This window comes from Haliaeetus leucocephalus, unplaced genomic scaffold (assembly GCF_000737465.1).
Source record: "Haliaeetus leucocephalus isolate CR32 unplaced genomic scaffold, Haliaeetus_leucocephalus-4.0 Scaffold229, whole genome shotgun sequence".
In the NCBI taxonomy this organism is placed as follows: Eukaryota; Metazoa; Chordata; class Aves; order Accipitriformes; family Accipitridae; genus Haliaeetus; species Haliaeetus leucocephalus.
Genome location: NW_010972665.1, coordinates 11,379,665 through 11,405,462, shown reverse-complemented (window position 1 = coordinate 11,405,462; position 25,798 = coordinate 11,379,665). Strand labels below are relative to the sequence as shown.

Below are 25,798 nucleotides of genomic sequence, written 5' to 3'. Positions count from 1 at the left end.
AACACACACACAAAAAAATCCCAGCTCTGGCATGTAGCAGTGTGATTTTTTAATTTTTTTTAATTCTTTTTCTGCCACTGTAAGATTTCAGGATGATCCAACAATATATTTACTGGATTTGAGAGGTGTTTTTCAAGGGGGAATTCCACCACTACCTCAAAAACAGCAGTTTATGGTATCCTGAGTTGACCGTTACTGAATATATTATCTCAGGTCTGAAGCATGTTGTTGCAGGAGCACAGCAGCCTATTCCTTTCACAGGAATGGTTTCATCTATTGCTTGCTGGTAGCTTAATAACCTTTTGCTACTTGAACTGTCCTTTCTGCTAGATCATTTTTTCATAGATTCCCCTGGGGTTTGGCCATGAGCTGAGTGTGTAAGAGACCACTAAGCAAGAAGAAAAAACCTCCAGAGATCTTAGCTGAGCAACCCTATTTAAGTAATAAAAACAACTGTGTTTGATGAGCCAATTACATAGAGCAAACGTTTAAAGGACAGAATGCCAAATACTTGTTTGTAAATCTAAGCTTTTATTAGCAGCGCTGTTACGGTTATAAAAGAATAAGATCCCTTTCTGAGCCTCACAGACTACCTGCATCCCTGTATTAATTCAAAACGCTGCTGGATGGGCTTTGTGGGTGTTGTAGGACTAATCCCTATGGTTTCTTGATTATGAGCATGTGCAGAGCAGCCGAAGGTACAGTCGTGCATGTAGAGCTAACACACAGAGACTTGCCTTGCAATGCCATGTTTGTGCATGTTCCTACAACTGAGAAGGAGACAGGGAGCCTGCCTGCCTTGCTGACTTATCTGATGTTTTCTTGTTTCTGTTTCAGCATTCAGGATAATTCCTTCAACACGACAGCTTTAGCAGAGTAAGTGAACACTTTAAAGATGTCCTTATTTTCAATTAAGAATGATGACTTTAGTTACGGTAGACAATAATTGTAAGTAGTATGTGAGAAGTCCCAAGCTATCTGTCATATATTTGATTCAGTTTTCCGTGATCTATTATTGACTGTATAGGAAGGATTGCATGAAACAGCTGCCTTTACATGCTCTGTGACCATTTAGCAGTGAAATACCTTTCTGGAAGAATAGATGATTGATGCACATCACATATGTTTAAATGCATGATTTTCAGTGTAGGATAAATCTCTTGTGAAAATATTGCTCATTTCTGGTACTGATGATCTTGACAAACACAAGTATGTCAGTTTTCTAAGAACACATGGTCTGTACTTCCTGCAAGCATTAGTAGAAAAAAAAATTATTTGCAAATATTTTGAAAAAAATAACTATACATTATTTAGACAAATACTGAATCCGTCATTTCTTTGTAATCAATTTCATAAACTCATTAGAAGGCCTTTCATATATATCATGAACATAAGGATATATATGTTGATTTTTTTGTTGTTGTTTTACAGAGACAACAGAACAGGACAAGGGAGAACATTAGAAAGTTAGAAAGGCAAAGGCTTTAGGAACTATTGCAAATGAAATGGTCTTTTTTTTATTTCAGTCTAAAACACTTCAATTTTGGTGTTCTCTATTACTTTGCATGCTTTCAATTGTTTCAAAACCTTTTAAGGAAGATTCTTCAGCAGTAAAGTGCCAAGCAGTTTCTCAGGAAGGAAATGATTTATAGATTTGTTTGTGTATTAGGTGAGTTTTACACTGCTAAAATGCTCATAATTTAAAAAACCCTAGCTGGCCAGTGAGCTGTTTGCCTAAGTGTTGTGGGGACAGGATACATTTCTGAAAGCAGGCCAAGCTGTAATCGTCTGAGCCATCCCTAAGTGCTGTCAAAATCACTATGGGAAAAGTAACATTTCATAGGGATCCAAGTAATTTCCCTCTCTTACATTGCTTTGCTTTATTTGCTTACGCTGCCTTGCTTTATTTAATATTTTAACTTAGTCATGCTTTTTGTGTGATTGTGGCAGATATGGGAAGATTTAACAGAAGCTAATAAATCATTAAGTAATTTTTTATTATTTTCCTGTGTCCCTATTAGTTAAGTGATGAATTGTGGTCTGTAAAATTCTGGGATGCTTCCCCTTCACAGAAGAATAACCAGATAACAGATAGTACATTTTTCATATTTTCTTCTCCTTCTCTTTTCTCCGTTCCTAAGTACATCCATCGTTTCCCGTAGAGATTCCCCTGGAGCGGCCCCTGTGCCTGCCTCACCCTTAAGGTTTCTAGGACCTGAAGGTGGCCTTTCTCTACGGTGCTTCATGTGACTATTAAGACAAGGGCCAGGATGGCATAAAAGCTGACTGCGTAGTGCCAGCGTTGCCCCTGGGGAAAGGCAGAGGGGTGCAGACGGTGCTGTGCTGTGTCGAGCTGAGAGGCAGCAGCGTGGCAGAGCTGGGGCTGGGCCAGGCATTGCCTGAAGGGTGACTCTCCCTCATTTAGGCTGTTGTTGGTTCTGTTTCAGGGGCTTTAATTTTTAATCTTATCTTTCCAACATGGAAGTAGAAACATGCTTTTAGAAAACAAAGCAAGTGAAAAATGACATCTGAAAAGCATTGTCCAAATGAACAAACCTGGTTTCCAGAGTTGGTTTCCCTAAATCCTGTTTAGAGCCTCCCCCCAAAGCCTGTTTTTGAGAACTGCTGAGGATACACAATTCTTACTGATTTCAGCACTAGTTGTTTGTGCTGGCCTTATCTGAAAATAGGTTACTTTTATTTTGCAGAATAAAGAGAGAGCTTGCCATGCAACTTTAGGCATTCTCATTTGACAATTTCTGTCTCTATTTGCAGCAAAGGGAAAATCAGGGCTTCCTGAATGATATAAAATCAGTGATACAATACTTTCAGGAACATTTCTCCAGGCAAGGCAAATGCCCAGGGCTGCTAAGCTTCCAGCAAACCATGCGTGCAGCCTGGTATAGAAGTTGTTCATGTGAACATCTTAAAGGTCAAGTCAACAAAAGGGAGCAGTTTTCAAGTTGTACTGAAATGGCTCCTATGGAAAGGTGAAAATGGAAGAAAGTTAAAAAAACTAATCCCATTAAACCAGAGATCCTTTGAAGAAACCTAAAGAGGCTGTACTATAAAGAGTCAGAGCAGCAGTCCATCTAGACTGGGACCCTCATCTCTGACCTGATTCTGGCCCATGCCATAAGGATGTACTTAACTTTTAAGAGACATATCCATCAGTCAGTCGTTAGATTGGGCACTGAAGGAAAAGGATTCACATCACTGGTTTTGGCAAAAGACATACTTCCTGCCCAAGGTAAGCTTCAAGCCGTATGGATTTATGAATTGAAGCTGCTCTGGCGTATTCTCTGATGTTTTAGGAATGAGTGAGGTGCTGCTGCAGTTTTTGGGTTGGTGGGAACTTGCTCTACTACGTGGACACAAGCTATCACAAAACTTATCAAACTCTTGAATACCCCTCTGTCTGCTAAATACAGCTAAAATTGGACAAAAAGATTTACAAGTTACTGCTGAGAGGAGTGTGCATGTCTGTGTTGATATGTGCAGGCAGGTGGCACGAACACACAAGCTGCATTTCTTAAAGAAGCTAAGGTAAAAACATTCTGTGCTTTAATGATGGATATTTGCATTATATCATGAATTCGTCTTTTTAAAGGTCCTGCTATGGTCTTAGCCTCAAGCACTGTCTTGTGTGAGTGAGCTTCCTTGGTTAATATTTATTCTTACAAAGAGAAAAATTTATGTTAATGATTTCAGAGTGTGTTGCTTCTCAACTTCCCGACAATCTTTTTATTACATGATGGACATGGTCTTCTCTGATTCATGATTGCTTATATTTTCTATTTACCGCTATCTGGTTATTTGAATACATTTTGTCATGCTCACTTATGTTGCTTATAAGTTCTGTCTTGTTTTATGACTTTTATCAGTTGCTGGATGCTAAGTTAGGATCTCTACTTCTCAAGATCACCTTGTTACAGCCACCTCAGGGAAAGCAATGCCCAGGGTGCTGCCCCAAGTTAAGGAGTATGCACACAAGTATGCAGGGATAGACTTGACTGATGAACCACCTGTGCTCAGTCATCCATTGTTCCTCCAGAGAGTGTTCCCAGTTGCCAAAATGGTCTTTCAGGACTGAAGGTTGCCAAGTGTGGTGACTGGTGAGAGGAGGGGGTGAGTGAAGCCAGTAGCAGAGCTGCCTCCTCCTACCTCCTCTTCCCGTGGCACACGCAGGAGGGAGAGTTTGTCCCTTTAGGGGGTCCCTGGCCTTTGTTGACTGTGGATTGGCCCATGGTACACAGCATGCCTGGTGGCCTCTTACCTTAATCTCATGTCTGTGCTGGGAGCTCTGTCCATCCAGCTCTGACCTTGGCACTGTCTCCTCACAGTGTAATTCCTTGCTGTGTTTTTCTCCCTCTGAAATTTTCCATCATGTTTTCCATACTGGGCTTCCTTCTTCATACTCCCAGTATGTCCTATCCTCACTCCTTGCTGGTGTCAGACACCCATAAGGTAATTCGTGATAGACCAGAGGAGACTGGCATCAGGAGGCAGAGGCAACTAGACTTCTACAGTGAATTTATCCATTTTATACATTAACCCCTGTCTTCCATTTGTCATCCCACTTTGCCTTGTGGGGAGAACTGCACCCATTGCAGGAATATTGTGTGACTGGGGGGTTCTGCAACTGTAGTTGTGTGTTCCAGTTGAGAGCAGCAAATGCTTTCATCCATATGCTAATGTATTCAGGAAGTGTAAACACTTGAGTGTCCCTTTAAATATTTTCTGCTGCAGTCTGGCTTTTGATAAAGAAACTAGCAGAAGACTGGTGGGAAAGAGGAATACATTAAAAACCTTGCCATCAAATTGCAATGCAGAGCTATGGATTTATCACTTAATGTGCTCTGTCCTAAGCGGGGCAGCTCTTCTGAAAATTTAACAAGTCAGCGGAAGTACAGGCTGCTTCCCCCATAATGAAGAGATTCCTCTGCCAGCAGACTTCAAGTGATCCAGGCCTGCTTAGTGTCTGTGCCCTGTGAGTATGAACAGAGGGTGAGGAGAGGGTGAGGAGAGCGCCCCGATTTTCCCCCAAAATAATACCTAGAAAGGGTGTATGCATATTTGTTAAGAGTGCATGCATATATATGTATGTTTATTTGAAGAAAGACTGCTCACAGGCTCTGCAGTTATATAATTCCTCCAAGTTCAGCCATGCTGTACAATAGAGTGTTCAACACTGAGTCTCTAGAATATTTATCCAGACTTCTCTTTTGATTAGGCAGCCTTATGACAATTCTGTTGTTCGTAACTTAAGGGGATGTAATTGATTATGATTCTTCAGGCATCTTAAAAAATTCTGCTAGTTCACTTTGTAAGACTAATGATCACTTTATAATTTATTTGGGGATTCTTTTTCCTGCTGCACAAAGAATGACCGCTCTACTATAGTTAATACTTTTGTGAGTCTAGGAGAAAAACACACTTAGCTAATAGTTTCTAATTTTTTTTTTTTAATGTGAAGTATACTATAAGCAATTAAAATACAGATTTTCTTGTAATTTTCCTGTAATTTTTATGGTAATGTCTGAATTCTTTTTCATCATTATTTCCATCTGGCTGAAAATGATATACCGAATTGCATACACTTAACATCTTCAAAACCTTTTCCTCCTCTGAGATTTAGACTATCATGGAGCAGCTATGGCATTAAATGACCCCAACTAAGGTGTAAGAAGGAGAAATGTGTTTATACTTTGAGCTGCACCGTCATGTTATTAAAAGCTAGATTTCTGCAGCTGGCAGAAAATCAGCAACTATTTTGTATCCATTTTCAAGGTGTGATGGGGATTCAGACTCTGTACATGAAGACCAAGCAGGCAGTTCCAGCCCCAGGTATTCTACTACAAATTTTGTCTGAAATCCATTGGCAACAAAAAAAGCTGTCAGTGTGCTTCTGTTAAACCATTAGAAAGAAACCTTTATGCTCAAGGGGATGCAGAATTTATGGGGTATTACCTACTAAGGCTATTAGTATCTCTGGGAAATGCATATTTGTCTTGTATACTTTTGTGTAAACAATATTAAGATTAATTACTGTTGTTGTTATATGAGTAGATATATTATGGTCTGTGTTCTTAATTCACATCATATTACTTTCGTTCAGATGCAGCTCTGATGATAATACATTGAATTTTACTGTACAGCAGCTGGTACAAAGTAGTAGTAAGTGGAGTTTTGCAACTGTTCAAGGATACTCTCATTGATGAGTGTCTCTGTGAAAAAAAATCCTTCAAATTGTAATTTAACTGAAGTATTCTTGAGGCATGTCTCTCTCATGGCTATGTTAGTATGTGTTGATTGCTAGAGGATGTAACTTAACCTTTCAGAAACATTTTTAAATCAGATGATACCTTAAAATTAGCAACACTTCTGCACATTGTTGAAATGCCCATAGGATATAAAGTACTCTGCCCTGTAACTATAACAACTGCCTTGGAGCATGCTTGCAGAAGACATGGGCAGCAGTGGTATTTAACTCCATAGGCATCCTGTGAGCATCCATCTGGATGCTGATGGGCCACAGATGGAAAGTGAGTTTGGCAGCTCAGAATCCTTAGGAGAAAATGCTGAATCAGCAAGTTACACTTTCTAAAAAAACTCAGGGGGGATTAATTCAATAATCCTTGACTCCCTCAGCTGTGGAAGTTTCACACCAGGAGAGCAGTTCTCTCTCAGCTAACTATTAGGATTTTACCAGCTGAAGCTAACATCTGAAATTCCACCTGCAGACTAAGCAACAGCCAAGGATTTTGAAGCAGTAATGCTGATCTGCTCATCTTGCCAACTAAGCAGGCAGCCTTGCATTTGGCATGGCAGTAGCTTTCTTAATGGTACCAGGGAGATGCTCCCAGTTGGAAGGCATTAGGCTGGTCTAAGGTTGGATTGACTGGGCGTGCGTAAGACTAGCAAGGTCTTCTTAGGACAGGTTGCTCTCTGTAGGCTAGGTGGAGATTGAAGATATCTGTCCCAGGTTCAGTGGTTAACTGAGCATCCGTGAGCAACAGTGTCTGTTTAAACCACCAGATATGCTGTTATACAGGAGGACCTTTTCTCCAAACTGAGAGAACATGATACTTGTCCCTTCCACCCAAACACATCTCTGGCTGTTCAAACCCTACTTTGTATGCCTACCTCTCTCACTTTGTCCGAAAGCCCTCAAAACCAGAGACTGTCAGAAGGGAAGTGTGACTATAGGGAGGAATTATTGTAGGTGACAACATTTTTGTGAGCTATAACCTAGTGTGAATCCTTGGATGGGGAAGGGTCTTCTGCATGAAAAAGATAGTTTCAGATTTTATTTGGGGAATATGAACTATAGGGCTGAAGCCAAAGAGTGCCTCTAAAACTAGTCTTATTTAAATGGCTCCACAGTTGAATGTGTAATAATACTAACCGTAGTTTAGCTTGTGATTTGACAATAAACAGTAGCCTTTCAGATTCACGTTACTAACATATGCAGTGTTTGATGTGTAGACTACTCAACTTGGTAAAATGAAAATGCCATGAATAGCTAAGAACTTGTTGCTGTTCTTCCTTCATAATGTTTTGACAGGTGTCTGAAGTCCTGCCTGATGCATTTCAATTTTATTTTCTTACAGAGATGATGATAACAAAGAAAATTATCCGGACAACGCTACTGTCTTAGAGGAAAGGCAGCTGCCTTTGCGAGACACTCAGCAGCACAAGCAGCAAGCTGTAATTGACTACGCTCTGAAGCCTGAAATGGGCAACTTAAAGCTAAGAAAACCTAAGCCCATTGCAAAGCTAGAAAATGGAAAAAGCCATGAGGAAAGTCAGGTAAAGAAGTAAACTTACCAAGGGTAGGTTTACGGCACTGCATCTGAGCAAACACACCTTTTGAAATACAAAGTGGGACTTCCTGGTAATCCATGATGTGACTGAGGCCCCACAATAATCCACCGTGACTTTCAGGGACCTGGAGTCCTGGAACCCTCCTGTAGTGACAGACAATTTCTTTCAGCTAGAATTGCAGAGAGGGGTGTGTTGCAACTGCTATCAAAAGTGAGTGGAGAGCTGTCCCTTTGGCTAATTCGGGTCAGCTGTGCTGGCCATGCTCCCTCCCAGCTTCTCGTACACCTGCTCACTTGCAGAGCATGGGAAACTGAAAAATCCTTGACTTAGGGTAAGCGCTATTTAGCAACAGCTAAAACATCAGCGTGTTATCGACATTATTCTCATACTAAATTCAAAACACAGCACTGTACCAGCTACTAGGAAGAAAATTAACTCTGTCCCAGCCAAAACCAGGACAAGAGCATGTGCAAATATCTCTCTTTAGATTTTCTGTGACTCCTTGTGCCAAATATGAACAATTTGGTAGTTGCAGCACTTGATTAGACTTTTTCCGTTTTGTTTATTTTACCGAGGATCTCTTGCGCTGGTATTTTGGCTGTCAATTGAGAGATTTCCTACTTCCCCTTTATCTTACTTTCTGATTTTTCTCATCTTTAAATAATAAATCTATTCCAGATTCTGGTACCGGTGCTCTTGCTCACAGGCTTTCCGGGTTTTGCAGAGGGGAGCAGAACTGTAACTTTTCTAAAGGTTATAAAAGAAGACTAGAAATGAACAAGCTTTCTCTGCTGTCTGTGGAGGTACCTTGCTATGGAGAGTCCAGAGTTAGCACCTCCCAGCAGCTGCTGGAAGTGCCTCCGTTCTTCCCCGGTGCTTCCCAAGTCATGTCTCGTGCAGTGTAAGGGATAGAGCTCTGGTCCAGGTTTAACCCCTCAGCTAGAAATAGTCTCATAACCAAGATAGTTGATATTAATGTTGGTAGATTGTCAGCCTGCAGTAGGCACAAGGCCTGACATCTGTAAATACAGATGTCTGTATTTACATCTCCTCTTTGATGTATAGTGTGTTTGGCTACTTTCTGTCTCTCCTCCCTTCTTGTTTATGGATAGAAATTTGCAGAGCGCTTTCTGAAGTGCTTTGAACCCATCATAGACCAGGAATTATTTTGGTCCATTTTTTCAAATGTAGACTGGGAATTGTACATTTTGGATGGTATGTCTTACCTTCTAAGTGAGGAATATTCTTTTGAATCCCAGAATAAAAATTAAAAGCAAATGCCATCCCAATGCTATTATCACAGTCTCTTTCAGAATATCAGTGTCAACTTTTGCCCTAATCTTCTTGCATGTTTTTCTGGGGTTCATCCCTGAGATGAAGTAGTAACTGCTGATTATTTGCAACTGTATTACATTACTAGGAAATATTATTTAGGCTGAAGGGAGATGAGGTGTACATTTTTATCAGCAGATAAGAAAAATGATAGGAAATTTTGCCCTGTAAAGAGCAAGTGGAGGCGTATCAGGAAGAGGAAGAAGTCATAAACAGGGCAAGATCTGTCTCATAGATCATCTGTTGCTCTTTCAGCTGCTTCCAAGTCTCCTGTCTGCCTGCTTCCTGTGTATTTTGTGCCTGTATCTCTCACCCAATGAAAGCTAACACAGCACAGATTTGCTGCGCTATGGTATTTTACATGGCCTGAAGTGGTTAACTGAAAATGTTGATATTCTTTCATGGGAAACTTTCTGAGCATATAATTAGACTGCCATAAAATACCAGTGCAACTTAGATATGCAGGCTCTGGAAGGAAAAACAGTGTCAGGCACATAATTTTCACATGACTCAAGGGCTTGAATTAGGAAAGACAAAAGAGGTCCTGGGCCCCCACACTACCCATTGCCCCCATCTCTGGCATACTGGAAGAGGTAAGGTGTGTAGGCACCATTTTATCTCAGTTTTAATTTGATGGGAGTACTTGAGGGATTAGAGCTAGTGTAGAGCTTTGAGTGTAAAATTCAAGATAAACACAAAGCAAACACCCCTCCATAACAGGAACTCCACTCATTCTTAGAGGGGATTGTATCCTAGTACCGTGAAAGACTTTTTGATGGATATCCTATATGTACACTGAGTTCAGTGGTGCTTGCTGTAGAGGAAAGAGTTTGCCTCTTGGAATGGTTTGCATAAGGAAACTGTTTTGGAGAAAGCATCTGCCAAGCCCTTCATTTTGCATAGCCTTCATTCTTATTAGTAAGGATATGCGTGCTCCTTAACCCTGAGTGCTTGCCTTGCTGCATCTTCAGCTACCTCAAGGGCTTTTGTTCTTAAAGAAGCAAGCATCTTGCTCCTGGCTTTGTTAACAGTGCCTATGAAAGACAAGGCTCTGCTTGCAGAAGAGCTCTGTGAAGGGTTTGTTTCTGTGTGGGGGTTCTCATTGGGATCCTTGGTGTCTTATGACCTCCCAAACCCTGTTGCAGCTGTCTGTGTTAGGAGCCCTAGTTGTGAATTGGTAACAATTTCTTCTCTCCATTTTGAAGCCAAAAGCAAAGTGCTGCTGTGTTCTTTCTAGTAGCTGTTGTTTATATGTGTATGGCAGGTTGTTATTTTCTGGAAAAGTGGGCCAGACTGATGCTTTGAAACACTGTCCAACTGCATATACTTTCCTTTTGTGAAACACCTTGCCACCAAGCCACTCAAAGAGATAAATGATGTACTTACAAGCAGCTGATGTTGAGCTGACAAACAGCAATATCTGAGTGCATGCATTTATGAAAGAAATGCGTGATGCACTGCACATGGTGATTAAACTGTTCATCCTCGTTTTCCTGAGTTTATTGATAGAGTGCTTTTTCAATGGTCTCCTCACTTCCCCAACCTGACATCTCTGTGGCATCAGAAAGAAGCAGTGACAATATTGCAGTGACAGTATCTCTTCTAAAGGTGTTGCTCTGGTAAGCCAAGGAAATATTTGTTACTCATCCCTATGTGTTATAAGCCCATGAGTTGTTTTTTCAGAAAATCGTCCCTTTAAAATCAGAATAGGCTATTGGGACATAAAAAAGTTTGCTGCATGTGTTGGAAGGATTAAGTCTGTTTGGCTGGGAACCAATTTTGTGTGCCTTTCTACTAGTGAGAATCCAGGGGATTTCCATTGTAGAGAGGTCACTGAGAGGGAAGAGACTGCTGTGTTCAAGTAGAGGAAAGATGGCCAACTTTGGGATTCTGAGCTTCACAAGGTTCTCAGTCTGCTGAAATGTGATTCCTGTGCCTCTGATTTTTTTTGACACTAGTACTGTGGTCATGTACCCTAGGTCTTAATGAAGAAAAGATTATTAAATTTACAGTGGTGATTAACAGGACCAAGTCTAATAAAAGTGCAGTACCAAGTGACTTCACTCGACCACTTATCAGCTGATAAAATGTCACTACGGTAAAGCTGTACCTTGGATATTGCATGCAGTTATTTCTTTTGCGGGCAAGAGCTGGGTATGGGGGCAGCTCTAACCTTTCCAAAGTATGGGAAGAGAGGCAGGCTGCTGGAATGTGATTACACAGCTGTACTTCAGCTACTTGGTTTCATCTTTCCTATGGTTTCATGAGCTTCTTTAGCAATTCTGCAATGTTAATCTATAGAAAATCAAATTAATTAGGATTTATCTGACTTTAAGAGGTGAGGAAGCATATGTTCAGAACATACTCCAGGGAGTCGGTGTGAGAACAGATGGTGAGGAATGGAAAGTCTGCTTTCTTTGCCTAATCCTGTCACTCACCTTTGATGCACAGTCATGAATATAGATTATTAAATGAGTCATCCTCAAATTCCTTATTGATACTAAGACATACTTATAAAATGACACTAAATATGCTAGCTAATAGGTAGAGACAGTAAAAGTTCAGTTTTAAAGTCATATTATCAAGGTAAATGACTATGAAAGTGAAGTTGTGGCTTGATGATCAATACCTAGAGATGGGAATGCTGAAAACTGCTGTGTGAAATTTTGTATTTTTGAGTATAAATTAAGTGGGGAAATTGCATGGATTTCAAAGAACTTCCAGTACTTTGACATTAAAATTGTGGTTTTAAATGCACAGGAATCAAAAAAACAGAGCCGATATTAACACATGAGCTACACAAACACATGAACATGTCAGGCAGTCTGCAAGTTCCACTTCAGTTTTTAGGCAGACTCTGTTTATGTTTAAACCATACCTCCCATTGTGGGTTAAATCTGTTCAATTCACAGTGCATTAAATGTACCTGCTTATTTTCTTGTACTGGCATTTTTAGGAGGGGTAGGAGGCACTTCTGCTCAGGACTTCAGTACTGGCTATTTCTTATATTGACACAGCGCCAAGAGGTATGCCAGGGCTGTGGTCCCAAATTCTGGTACAATATTTGGATGGTGCTTGCATTCAAAGAGATGGAAGTGTTTGTGTGTTGGATAAAGCATATGAAGGATGCAAGGCCCTTTCTGGCTGTGTAAACACAGAAAAGGTTTGTGTGCTTGTACTGTAATTCAGGTGCTCTGACAGAGATGGGTTATGACATGCTGTGATTTTGTTGAGGGAAATAGATTTTGAAAAAATTTTAGCTTGTGAAACAGAAGCTTATTTATCTCAACATGTGTATCCATGATGGTAATTTTTGGCTGCTTCCAAAGACATGTCTTATTTTGTGTACAAAGCAAATATCATGGTAGTGATTATGCAGCACTGAGACCTCTCAGCAATGCCTGGAGATTTCCCTCTTCACAGACTGCTTACCAGATGCAGCCTCATTGTAGAAGCCTCACTCTCTGTAGTGAAGAAGAAACAAAAATACAATAGAAGACACCACTATGCTGTTAGATGCCTTTGACACATCAGGAATGGATTTCATTGCTCTTAAGAAACAGAGGTTCCATCAAGGGTGTTTCCCTAGGGTTACTCTTTAATGACGTAACTTATGAACAAAAACAAAGAAAAAAAAAAAAGAAAAGAAAAAACAACCCAAACCCACCCAAGTCCTTAGATATCAAGCCTGCACCTAAGCACTTATTACCAGCATGTATTCTTGTCCTCAGCTTTCCCTTTCATCTAGCAGAAAGCATCTTGAATTGCCACATTCTTTCTGCTGATATTGGAGAATGGTATTTGTTGCGGAAGAGGCTTTTGCTGAAGCAAGTTTACCATTTTAACAGGGGTTTGGTTTTGCACCTTAACTGGACTGACTTTCTTTGACTGATTAACTTAAATAGTACAACACCAAGAAGGCTTCAGCCAAAAGATAGGCTTGCTTAGCTTGAAATGCACGTTTCACTCATTTACGTAGCACCCGAAGTTTTCTTTTTACCGGTACTAACAGCTTTTGTGGTCAACTTCTGGAGCTAAGCACATCTAAGCATAAAGGTTGAGGCTGTTGCAAGAATCCTAGACAAGGTCTTCAACTGGTATAAGTCAATGGCTGTTGCCTCTTTCGGTATTTTATTGTATCCTGAAACTCCGTATTGTCATATGATGGCATAAAAAGCTAGAATCTCTTTGAGAAAGAATATTTTCAGTATGCATCACTGTGATGATGCAGAATTCTTTCTTCCAGCTTTGCTGTTGCCATTATAGAAGTTACACTTTTCAGAGAATATAGTGTTATTCTTTCTATTTTCTGTCATGTCCAATACCTAGCAAAATGTAACCCAGTCCTTGTAAGAGATTCAAAGCACAAATGAGGAAAATGCCTGTTCTACCTAGAGACCATCAAACCTCTGAAGATTTCTTGGCAAATAAAATAAGCTGAACTGGTTCGATCCACTTCTACCTTGAACTTTAGTAAAAACTGTTATGTTGACCTGTTTAGCCCCCAAGAGCATATGATCATTTTTATATAACTAAGGGAAAATAACATTAAGATAGTGATGGAAAAACTAGAACAGCTGCAAAAAACTGCTGTCCATTTGCCACCTGAATTTTTATTACCATTTTTGGATAAAATATCATTCATTCAACGCTAAACTTTATTAGATAGGCATGGGGAGAGGAGGAGACATCTGTCCTAGAAGGCTCTGAAGGAGACAAAGGGTAACAAGAGAGTAACGTTAGTCAGTTGAGTGAAGCTTTCACTCCTTTTGCCCTGACATCACTAGGGCATTGTAACATCTAGTCTGAAAAAAAGACAGCCTCTGTTTTGGAGGTCTGTTTTGGAAATTTGCCCCTTGTGGGTAGTCAGTATGATTGGAAGGCTTGATTAACTTCTGCCGGGTCAGTTCTACTGCAGTGGCTGATAAAAAAGCAAACTAATTTAATGTTAGCAGAGGTCTCTTCAACTGGCAGGGAAGGTACTTTCAGTCCCAGGGCAGGTCTACACTTCATAAATGCAGCGTGGACGTACCCCATGGGCTGGATGTGTGTGTTAGAGCTAGCCCATGGCTGCTTCCTCCTGAGCAGCTTCCATCGTGAAGGTGACAGCTGTCTCTTTCTAGAGGTAGATTTCAACACTCTTTTTATACTCACTTTGTAGACTAAGTAGGAGGAATTAACGTTCATTTATACAACAAATATCCCGTAGTTAAAATGTCATCATGGAGAGGAAGTAAAATGCTAGTGATCAGACATTTTATTAATTTTTACCAGTTTGGGGGTTTTTTGTTTTGTTTTGTGGTTTTGTTTTTTTTTTTACAGGATTCCTTAGTCCTCCATCATTAATTTTGAGAAGTAGGCACTGAACATTTCTCCTGAGAGGAGACCATTTGGGCAACTTTCTTAAATTTAAAGCTTTTTGTAAAGTTGGCAATTTTATGAAAGTGTTATTTAGGTTTTTTCAATACAATGTATCTCTAAACAAGCTTCATTCATACCAGAGAAGTTGTGGATGGCCCCATCCCTGGCAGTGTTCAAGGCCAGGTTGGATGGGGCTTTGAGCAACCTGGTCTAGTGGAAGGTGTCCCTGCCCATGGCGAGGGAGTGGGAACTAAATGGTCTTTAAGGTCCCTTCCAACCCAAACCATTCTATGGTTCTATAATCAGTAAAGATGGAACAGACTAAGAAGGAAGTAAAAGCAGCCACTGTTTTTGTAAATGTAGAAGGACCTCAGCCCTCCAAATTCCAATCCAAACAGACCTATCCAAGCTTCCATGCTTCCAGCTAAGCTTTGAAACTTAGCAGAATCAGATTCATTGCTTTACCAGGGGAAGTGAACACTATTCTTTTGCAAAGCACATTGTATTTTAATTTTTTAAACTGTTAGAATAAAATATTGGATGATAAAAGCTAATAAAGAAGTAGGAAAAAAATCCCACTTTAATTATCACATTTTCAAAGAACTTCATTAACTTACCCCTTTGCAATGCAAGGGAAATATTATAGCCCAATTTATAGGTAAGGAAATTAAGATGTGCTGAACATGTCTTGTCACAGCCCTACAACTGGTTTTTGAAAGCTTGGAGTAAAATGCATACCTTTCTAATTCCCATTCCCGTCCTCAATTTGTTGGACTAAATTGGCTTTTTTTTTTTTTCTGTGTGGCAGGTTGGCTGATATGACTTTTTTCCTCACTGCCTTTCACTTCTTCTGCAGTAATACTCTATGCATAAAGCTATGCATATGCTAGGGAAGGGAAAAAGCAAAAGCAAAAAGGAAACTGGTTAAACCTTACAAATCTTAAGTGAACTGCATTTGCTTTTGTCAGCCGAATTTTTTTCTGATGATGCCCAAATAATAAAATATTACTGACATGTCAGTAAATAATTTCAAATGAAATGTGAGTGTATACCTAAGCAAAAAAAAATTGAACTTTGTGTATAGCACCTCTTAGCTCAGAAGCTGATATCTGTTATCTAAGTAATAAACAGAAAATGGGTTACAGTCTGCTTTGGTTTCAAAAAATGTTTTGCAGTGAAAGAAGATACTGCTTTGTTTAGAACCTTTTCTAGTCTGTGTTTTCCAGTTGTTTCCAGATTATTACCAAAAAATAACAAAGAACCACAATTCGCATCCAGTCTCATGGAGCTCTTTTTTTCTTAAAGCAAAATTTTCAGCTAAGCCTGATTGGTACTGACAGGGCATTCAACTTTTTTTTTTGCTTTGTGCAGGAGCTGGAAAGTGCATTGCCAGGCCTTTCAGAGTGGCAGGGGAAGGCTGGATCCTCAGATAATGACTACGCACAGAACGTGGCTTTAAGATACCAGGAGGCAGTAGTGAGATTTCAACCAAGGTAAGCCTTGGGATAAGACAGCGCATTTCACTCTTGATTGACTGTAGGAAAGGCTAATTCATTTGCTGCCTTTTGTATAAAATATTCAGACTCCTGGCTCTCAGTGGCAGTTGTATTCTGTATTTATATGGCTAAAACTGTTTGGAGAAAGTGAAAGGGATGAAGATAAGAATGCTAATTTCATCATTCTTTAAATCCCCTACATTTCAAGCAAGAAGAACATCCTCAGTTCAGAAACTTCAATTCCTCTATGCCAAGTTTCAAAAATATCCTGGCACTTTTTTTCTTTTTCCCCCAGTGCTGACTTGCCTCACTCTTTCTCACAGCTGTATTCTCACTGAGAAATGGGAATGGGAACCCGCACACCTGATTTTAGCATGGGTATGCATTTATGTATAGTTTAGACCCTGCATGCTGTGGTAACTGCGCTTGTTCCAACGTTGTGAAGGGTACAGGGTGTTAAGGTCAGGTGTTAGCCGAGTCTCCATGGCAGGTAATTCAGCTGATGACGAAGTAACTCAGCTCTGGTAGCTACTGGAAGTCACAGTTCCTCCTCCAATCCTTCATGGTTGTGCTCCTCCTCCAATTCTTTATGGCTGTGCAAAAGGCTAAAAATGGGGTTTCAACTCGCCCAACTGACCCAATCTACCAGTGAAGGTGTGTCCTAAGGATAAGATTTAGCTCTTACTGGCAGGCTTGGAATGTGTAAATAAGATCATGCTCTTCACGGCCGTCAATTTTTGGGGCACTACTTTACAAATTTCCAATGCTTAGGTGCTGGTTTGGCCCTGCTTTGCTGTGCACATAGAGTTTCAGGCAGGTGAGCCAGGTCTCTGCGCTGTTCTCTGTCTCGGGGTGCATGACAGCCGTGGTGCTGTGTGGCAGAGGCACTGGCTTGCTTTGGAGGGACCGGTGCATCAGCTCTGCATCCCAAGGATGCTCAGTGGGTCAGGGCACAGCGAGTTGACATACAGAGCTCATTGCCTCCAAGGTTTCAAGTCAGGATTAGGTTAGTAGTGACAGTTGCCATCCAATGGCACTTTGGTGCTTTACGTGAAATGAACTGGTTGCCTTCACCACAGCTTTTAGTAGGCAACATTGTAAATGAAATTAATTTGTGCTCTCAAAGGAAGCTTTAGCAGAATGACCGAGCATTTAATTAGCTTTCACAAAGAGCTGCTTTCACCCTCCAATGCTTGTATGTGCAATTGAGACGCTGCATCTCAGAAAGTATTTCTAATTAGCCCCAGCCTAGGAAGCCTGCCTTCTCTTTTTCTGGCATTCTTTAAGCTAGGAAAAAATCACATGGATTTCTTGTAAAGAGGAGCATAGTGAGTTTGGTATCAGAGAGTTAGACTTACCTAGTGGCTTTTCTGGTAGGAGGTCTGTGTATGGGTAGATAATGAAATAACATTGGTTAATTGTGATTGATGAAAGGAACATGATGAAAGAAACGTGGACTTTAAAGATAAGAACCAGAGCAGAGTGTGCGTGAATAAAACAGCAACCACAGCAAAGTGTCCAGGTCCACTTCAACACTTTGGCCTTTTAAGTTTGCCTGGTATTAAACCATTGTTCACTATGCTTTTTACTCCTGTTTAACACCAGGGTAGCTCCTTAGGAAGCCTGCTATTGACAAGTGCTAAGTCTGTTAAATAATGGTACCTGGATTTACTGTGCCAAGAGCTGTGAAAGCACAGAGATCAAATCTCAACTCTGGCCATGTCTTAGTTTGATTATATTACAACAAAATGGAGGCAACTTTACTCTGAAATAAGGAACTTCAAACATGGTGTAAACAGGCATTAACGCATTGTCCCTGGCCTCACACACACACTTTATTTACTTTAACTGTCTTAACTGTCCTTGGAAAAAACATTCCCACCACCCAGCTGAGGCAGGGGACCTTGAATTACATATGCTGAAAATACCACTTTCAGTTTGAGGGTCACGGTGTCTGGTGACTTCTCTTAAGGGTCACCAGCAGCTTGCCCCATCCCTCTGCTGTCAGTCATCTTTGATGGGGCCAGAGCAATTACATGCCCATGTCTCATACAGATCGCTGGCTACTGCATCAGGATCACAGAACTGGCTTTGTGCAACAGGCTGTGAAACATAGCTGCCAGGGTATAACATCTTGCCTTGTTTTCTGCCTTCTCTGCTCTGGGACATGGCAAAGGTTAAGTATTCAGTCTTGGCAGCAGGCAGCAATCATCGCTAGATTTTGACAGGACACATCTGCTAGCCCCATAAAACTTGAGTTTCACTATCTTCCAACCTGTTTTTGCTAGGTTACTGGTAAAGTTAGCAATGCTTTGAAACACTACATCTGCCTAGGATCCCTAACTCATAGACCAAAAGCATTCTGGTCTTTTGGAGAAGAGGATATGGCCACACTGCTGCTGGGGTGCCACTAGGCAGGCTCCTCTGTCTATCAGATGTGTGTGGGGAGGATAGGAGAAGAAGGATTTATTTCTTTCTTATACTAAGAAGCAAGGTTGATTATTTCTAATGTGGCTTGTTGTTACTACTGCTTTAATTTAGTTTCTGCAGACTGCTATAGCTCTGTCATTAGTCTCATTGGAGTTTAAAGGTCTAAATGCCTCTGAACTGTGCAGAGTTTGGTTTTTTTTTTAATCTGTTTTGGTGAGCGTGGGGCAGCTAAAACCAGGATAGCTTTCATTTGTCTAAATATGGATTAAAACTACTGAGATACGAAAAACTTTTCAGTACAGTCCCTGATAAGCAGAGTGATCTAAATTCAGGGTAACCTAACAAGGGATGTTCATAAATAGGTACGTGACAGAGGAGAACAGAACGGGAAATATAAGTGAAACAATCTACAGAAATGCAACTCTCATGTGTTGGTTGTTTTTGGGGGGCGTACTTTCATTTTATGATAACCACTGAAACAGTGAAGGAAGAGTTTTAGCGGGATTTGAAAGAAAGAAAAGAATAGACTTGGTGAAGAGGTTTACAGTCAGAAGAATGAGGGAATACTGTCGTAGTCTTGGCTAAGCTATACCTGACCTGTGAATCAAGGATTTTAATTTCAAGAGGTGTTTATCATGCATGATTTATGAACATCAGCATCAATTTAGAATATGAAATGCCATCTGCATGGAAGGAACCCTTGACATTTTATTAAAAGAACAGGAATTTCTAATACTGTTGCTAGGGATTACATTGAATACTGCGCTAGTCATTGTGTGTAGTTGGGTTTGGGTAAGAGTGTAATATAATCCACACCTTTCAGAGATAAAAGTTATATGCAGGCCCCAGGAACAAATGCTACAATAAAGACAATTGCCTTTTTTTAACAGGGAATAGGAAAGCCAGTATGGAACAATACATATGATTACAAAAAGCTGCTTCTACTGATTGCTTTCTAAAAGGCAATCAGCAAAACTGATGTCGATTGCCTTTGAGCTGTGTATGCAGTTACCTGAATAGAGGATGGTGTTTTCTTCAGATGCTTGTTACCCAGATAGGGGGCTGAAACCTGGGACTCCTGGGTGGTGGGAACGTTGCTGTTTCAGAGAAGGTTGCATTCCAAGTCAGTGTGGGAACTACACTTTGGGGTTAAGTTTTCTGCCAAAGAAAAATTCCAGAAAGTTCCCCCTCTTCCCCATTCCCCAAATAAAATGGGAGTGGCTTCATTCAGTAGGACTCAGCTGGTCCTAATTTCTGCAGAGGCTGTAGGGCAGCAGTTGCTGTCAGACCTATGACTGTTCTCCAAGGAACAATGGAAATGTCGGGAACCCAGGGCTGCCCTGGATCTTGAGCTCAGTCAGTGTCTCCCAGGGTTTCTGTGCTCCTCTGAGGGAGACCAAGCTCTAGCAAGGCTTTCAGTATTGAAGTTTTCAAGGCAAGTAGCTTTTGAGAATGCAGTTCAGGTGGGGACTCTCATAGCTTCCACGCTTTCTGCTGAACAGCTACAACTCAGGAATGCGTGGGAGGGAGCAGGGAAGCTGCAGAAGTGCTGATGTCCCCGCGCCATATGGCGGACCCGCGCGGGTGAGCCAGAGCTTATGAGACTGCGTTCCTGCACAGGCGGCCAGGTGAGCAGGGAGAAAACTTAGCCAGATTCCCTCTGAGTCCTGCCTCAGACCTGGTGAAAATTCATCACGACCAGTATGTGTCTGCAAATAGCTCTCTGTCAGCAAATCTGGATATGCTGATGAAACATTGCTTTGCTGGGAAATGACTGACCAAATCTTGAGAAGAGTTTCTTCAGAAATCTTGATATTAAAATATTGGTGTTTATGGTTCCATTGATACTTCTTGTACCAAGGCATGGAAAAACCCTGAGCAAGCTCTTGGGTTGGAATACACTTAAAGAGAAAGAAAAAACAAAAAAAGAAAGAAAAAAGGGGGTATGGGGAGAGGACAGAGGGGCAAAAAAAAAGCAAGCACCTTACTGTAGCCCAAGCAAGAACTGTGCCTGGTGAGTACAAGAGGCACTCATAATAAGAAAAACAAGTGTGGCTGTCCACAGGCAGCCTTTACGTAACTGCTGTGATTGATGAGACAGGCACTGGTACACTGGCTGGCTGGCTGGCTGCTTATTCCAGCATTCAGGGAGTGCCCAAGGAGTAGCCTAGGATGTTTCTAAACAGCCTAGGCCCTTAATGGTGGTGTTTCTTTCATTGCAAGCGTGCACTTCATGTTCATATAAAAGCCTGTTGCAGTTCTGTATTGCTTTGTAAGGAGTCACAGGCATGCTTTTGAAGCCTTCATGTGCAGCCCTGTATTCGAGTAGTGACTATGTTTGAATTTCATAATGCTTTTTGCCTTCTGTGGAGGTCTCAGAAAGGAGCTTTTTTTTCCCTTGAGGAAAACAAGCTTGAGCTTTTTGAGGTGTATTGGTTGTAGGGTCTGCCTTTCTGTGAACTTGTGTGATGTAACCTCTGGAGAGGCTGAATCAGTGCTCTGATGCGGTACTGAGAGTACCCTTTCTGAGCTGCTAACCTGGTAGGCCACCCTCACAGCGGGAAGTGTAAAACCGATTGCTGGACTGGAGACAGGGAAGGAGTATTGGGCCAGGGTAGACTGGAAGTGAATCTGGAAAAGGGGTTTCATCCCACAGCACAGTGTGTGGTTTGCTTGCCAGGATTTATCCTGGCATCACTAAGGCATTAACTGGCCCAAGACACTGAGCACGTGTGGCATTGTGATGCATAAACACATAAGTCTCCTGAGGATAAGGTTAATGCAACCCAGGGTTGAACTGGATTGAGACTTGCAAATTGCAGAATGTAATGCTCCTTTCTGGGTTTAGTCTGGGAAATAAGAAGTGAATTTTCTTAGGTTATCTTTAAACATTTTTCCTGGTTTTTAAAATTATGTGGTTTTATTTGAATTTTATGCAAGTTTAGAAGTGATATCATGCATAATTCAATAATTCACATGTTCTGGTCTGTTTTTTAAACAGCACACTGCTCATGCAAATTGATCTTTCCCTTGAAGTCTGGTAGGAGCTCTGTTATGATAATCAGTATTTAGATTTTCTTTTTTCTTTTGTTATGCCCACAAGCTTCAAATGTACATGTTACTGGGTTGCATCCTTGTCATCTGTGCCATGCAGAACAGAGTAATTCTACCAAAGCCACAGTCTATGGGGAAAGTGAGAGATCAGGCCTTTCATATTTTATAAAGAATGATATAACATATATTTGAGTAGTAGCCATGGAGAGAATTCCATTTTCATTATTTTACATGATGTAAATTATACAAAATAAGGGTTGCCTGCAATTATTCAAAATTTCAGCTAAAGCTTAAAATAGCTGGGTTTTTTTTTTTTTTCTGTACTCAGCACAGATGGAAAATTAGGGCTTGTTCCTGCTGCTTTTGAAGTTAATGGATATTTTGTGATTGACTTTTAATGAGAGTAGGATCCAACCCATAGTTATTAAACTGTAAGCCCTTTGTTGCCTGGTGACAATCAGATAACCTGCATTTGCGTAGGAGAGCAGTTAATCTTGGTGAAAAAAAAAGCACACCCCGAAACTCTCTGTATAAAGATCAGCTCAGCATACATAGATGACTATTAATGTAAATGGTCTTCACACAAAAATGGTTTTACTCACCTTAATGATTTCAGTGTCTCCAGAATCCTAAGAATGCAAAACTAAGAGCATCTTACTCCAGTAATTTTAGTGAAAAAGAAACAGTAAAATGCAAGACTTCTGCATCCCTAAAACAGCAGACAAGAGCATCGACCTGAATAAGAGAGAGGTGGTACTTCAAAGGTGCTGTAAACCTTTCACTCTCCAGAGTGCAAGACTCATGAATGATACAGCTGTGAAGTATGTAGAACTTCGTATAGCACTTGTAAGAACTGCTGCTAGCATTTAGTTTTTTGTTTTCTTTTTCTTAAGGAGAGTTCACATTTGCTGTGTGTTACACACCCTGAAAGGAGTCATCCAAATGAATACCAGAAGTGTACAAATCTGACATGTGTCCTTTTCTTCCTTTCCTTTATGTCTAGGTCTAGTTCAATGCAATAAATCACTCTAAATATTTTTTTCTTCATTAGTGAGTTAATTCTTCAGCTCTTTGTAGCCTTGCAGGTTCTTCCTTACATGTTATTAAACCAAACTATAAATATTTCACTCTTTCTTATTAAATTAGTCCTTTTGCTCTCCCCATGCTTTTTCTCAGTTTTAACTCTTTTCTGCTGCCTCATACTGCCCTCTCTGCTGCCTAAAAGCTAGAAATGGGTTGTTAGGCATTAACCTTTTTGCTTCTGTAATTCTATTTTCCTTCTGTTCTCTTCACATTATGGAGACATTTGCTATTCATTTTTGAGATGGCGGAGAGAATATATATGTGGAGACCTACATAGAGACGTAGATAGGTGCTTGTACAACAGTCAGCCAAGGCACCTTTCTGCCGAAGTATCTCCAGAAATCACTCGCTTCTGATCATGTACCTGTGTATCTCAAGATACAGGCTGGCTGGCCTGTGAGACCTCCCGTTCTGGTGCTAGATGTACCACCACCAAAATGAGTCATTTTTGTTCCTATGTGAATTGCACACCTTGGATCCTGTTTGGAGGCAAGTGCTTGTTCACCTTGGTGTAGCTATCTAATGTGCCTGTTTTGGTAAGGAAAGTGGCATATCCATCATTTCAGTCTTTAAATGCCTCATAAATCTATGAAGAACTACAACAAAGGCCTGTGCATTTGTCTGTACTGTTTTTGAGGCCTCTAGAGACTTTTAAAACTATTTGGTTTTGCTGGGATGACTGAGCACAATAGGTTGAAAAATATGAATTATTTTGCCCAAAGGAAATCTGGGGTTTGTGTTAGTTTTGACCACGTTTGTGAGTGAGTCTCACAGGGGCCAGCAAACATGGCCACCTTTTCAGCAATGAGAAATCTCATTCTCTGAGACAGCAATAGTTGTCTTGCTTCAGCCGAGTTGCGAGTCAACTTGTGATACACCCATGTCAGGCTTTGAAGTTGAGTGTGAAAACCCCTGTTTGCTTTGGGGGAAGGACAGACCTGTGGTATGAGGCTATTCAGGTTGCTCACCTAATCCATGGGAAGTTTTTTTAGGCTTCAGTTTCATTCCTTGGTAGACTGAATTTGTAACTAATCCTGAAGCTGGTAGGTGTGTGGAGCCTTAGAACACGACCACATCTGCCTGGATGGGGCACAGACATCTCAGCCATAGCCAGAGGGAAGAGATTTTCCCCTTGCTGGTCTGGGACATTCCTTTCCTATTTCCATGTGGAGAAGCAGTAATATACTGAGGGAAAACCGAAGGTATGGACATCTCTGATGGCTGCAAAGTGTCAGTCATTAGAAAATGTTGACATCTCTCTTACTCAAAGGATTTCCAGCTCCTCATGACAGTCCCTTGGGTCTTTGTGAGATTTGCAAAACTGAACTTAAGCAGAAAGTTGAAGATTGGGACCCTGAAATACCATCAAATTCAAATATGGAAAGATTTATTCTTTATGGCTCTGATACAGGAAAACTCTTGTTCCTGACTTCAAGCATGTGGGATAAATTGTGCTTAGATTTAAACATATGTTTGAGCTTTTTCGTGGCTTTAACCCTATTAGCTCACCAGGATACTGAGAGCTGATCATGCTTCTTTAGAACTTCTTCTGTGTAACAGAATGAGCCCGGATTTTAATGTCATAATTTCCAGGACCTCATTCACAGTTTAAATATATTATTTAGGATTCCAGGAAAATCACTGTTTGAGTGAGGTATAAAATAACAGATGTAACCTTCATAGAGATGTTATTTTTTAATTAAAACAACTTTATCCCATAACTTGTAATTTATGTACAGATGTGATGAAAAGTTTGAAATATTTGCAGCACAGATAAGCAATCTATTGAGTGAAAATTCTTGTTTTGTTTTGTAGAATAGAGCAGAACATAAGCATTTCACCAAAAGAAGGAACTGAGCAATTCAACAGTTTAAATGAGGTAAGCTTAACCAAAAGTTGAAATATGATTTTACAAATTTTGAATTAGGTGTTTGGTTTTGTTAATTCTAAGGTCTTGGAATAATGTAATCACCTGAGAATCTTAGGTTAGCTTTTTAATGGACCATTCTGATCATGTTTTTGGAGAAAAGCTTATAAATGTGACTTGAGACTGCTATAATAGTTTAAAAGCCAGAAGCAAGAGATTTTTCAAATATTTTAAGCCAACATGCTGCTTTCTGTTTGTGCTCAGAAAATAATTAAACATTCAGTATTGACCGAGTGAAATGCCATCTTTCAAGAACACTTGATTTCTCCCTTGTATTACAGCTCAAAAATGTTCAGCTATCAATGATGTTTTGTTTAAAAATAAGGGGTTCTCAAGGTTGCTACATCCTATATAAATAAACAATGAACAGTACAATGTGGTCTAAAAGCTACTTTAAAAAGTAAGATGGGAGGAGGGGAGAGTTGAAGTGAAGAGAGGAAGCAAGAAAAGCCAAATAACACCTGTGACGCTCGAAACAAGAGCTGTTTTCACAGGGATTATGGATGCTGTGAGATCACAGGGATCCAGGAGGATGCTGTGAGAGTAGAGCACAAAGAAGCTGTTTGTGAGATCGTGTCAAACAATGGGTGAGCCTGGGCTAGATTCCCACAATCAGCAAAATACTGGAGGCCAAAACCAAGCTTTGCAATTATTCAAAGTAGGAAACCTTATAAAGCATCTCCCACAAACAGGGGTATCTGCATACTAGCACAGAGTATGCTTACGCGCTGCAAGGGCAATGAGCAATACTGAACTTAAACAAGGAGCAAACAATATTTTTAAGCGTAGACCAAGACAACTGAACAACAGAAGCAGCCGAAAAAAAGAACTGGGGGGAAAGGAAGCCCATTCCTGTGAAACCATGGAAAAGACAGATTTGTTTCCATAATGAGCCAGAGAATATCTATGTCTATTAATAGATGCCTGACTTTCATTGGGGGAAGTCCTTCTAAAGGAATTCAGACTTAATCTTCCCCTTACTATGAACTATTTCCTGTGCATTTGCATCATTGTTGTGCAGCTCACTGTTGAAAATGTCAGTGCTAACTCATAAGGCACATTCCATGACCGATATAAGGGAGTATACTCAGCCACTGTCTAGCCAATTAAGGCCCTGACAGAAATCATTAAGTTATTGTTTCTTTTGAGAAGCCCCATTGCAAATAATCACCAAAGCTTCCACTTAAAACCTCCCATTTAAAATTCTTGTAAAGGATTCCTTAAAGGTTAAGATAAAATATTATAATAAATAAAATCAGTGTAAGACATTAAAACAGATAATTAGATG

At 40.4% G+C, this 25,798-nt stretch overlaps 1 protein-coding gene across 1 annotated transcript in view; it reads left to right on the top strand.

The window, feature by feature from the left end:
* The first annotated feature begins 814 nt into the window (after positions 1-814).
* Positions 815-25,798, top strand: part of FAM13C (family with sequence similarity 13, member C) — a 56,357-nt gene continuing 31,373 nt past the window's right edge. Inside the window, exons 1-5 of the mRNA XM_010567892.1 lie at positions 815-876; positions 5,791-5,847; positions 7,614-7,812; positions 15,892-16,013; positions 24,399-24,462. Coding sequence (XP_010566194.1) covers positions 815-876; positions 5,791-5,847; positions 7,614-7,812; positions 15,892-16,013; positions 24,399-24,462 — 504 coding nt within the window. The remainder of the gene's footprint in view (positions 877-5,790; positions 5,848-7,613; positions 7,813-15,891; positions 16,014-24,398; positions 24,463-25,798) is intronic.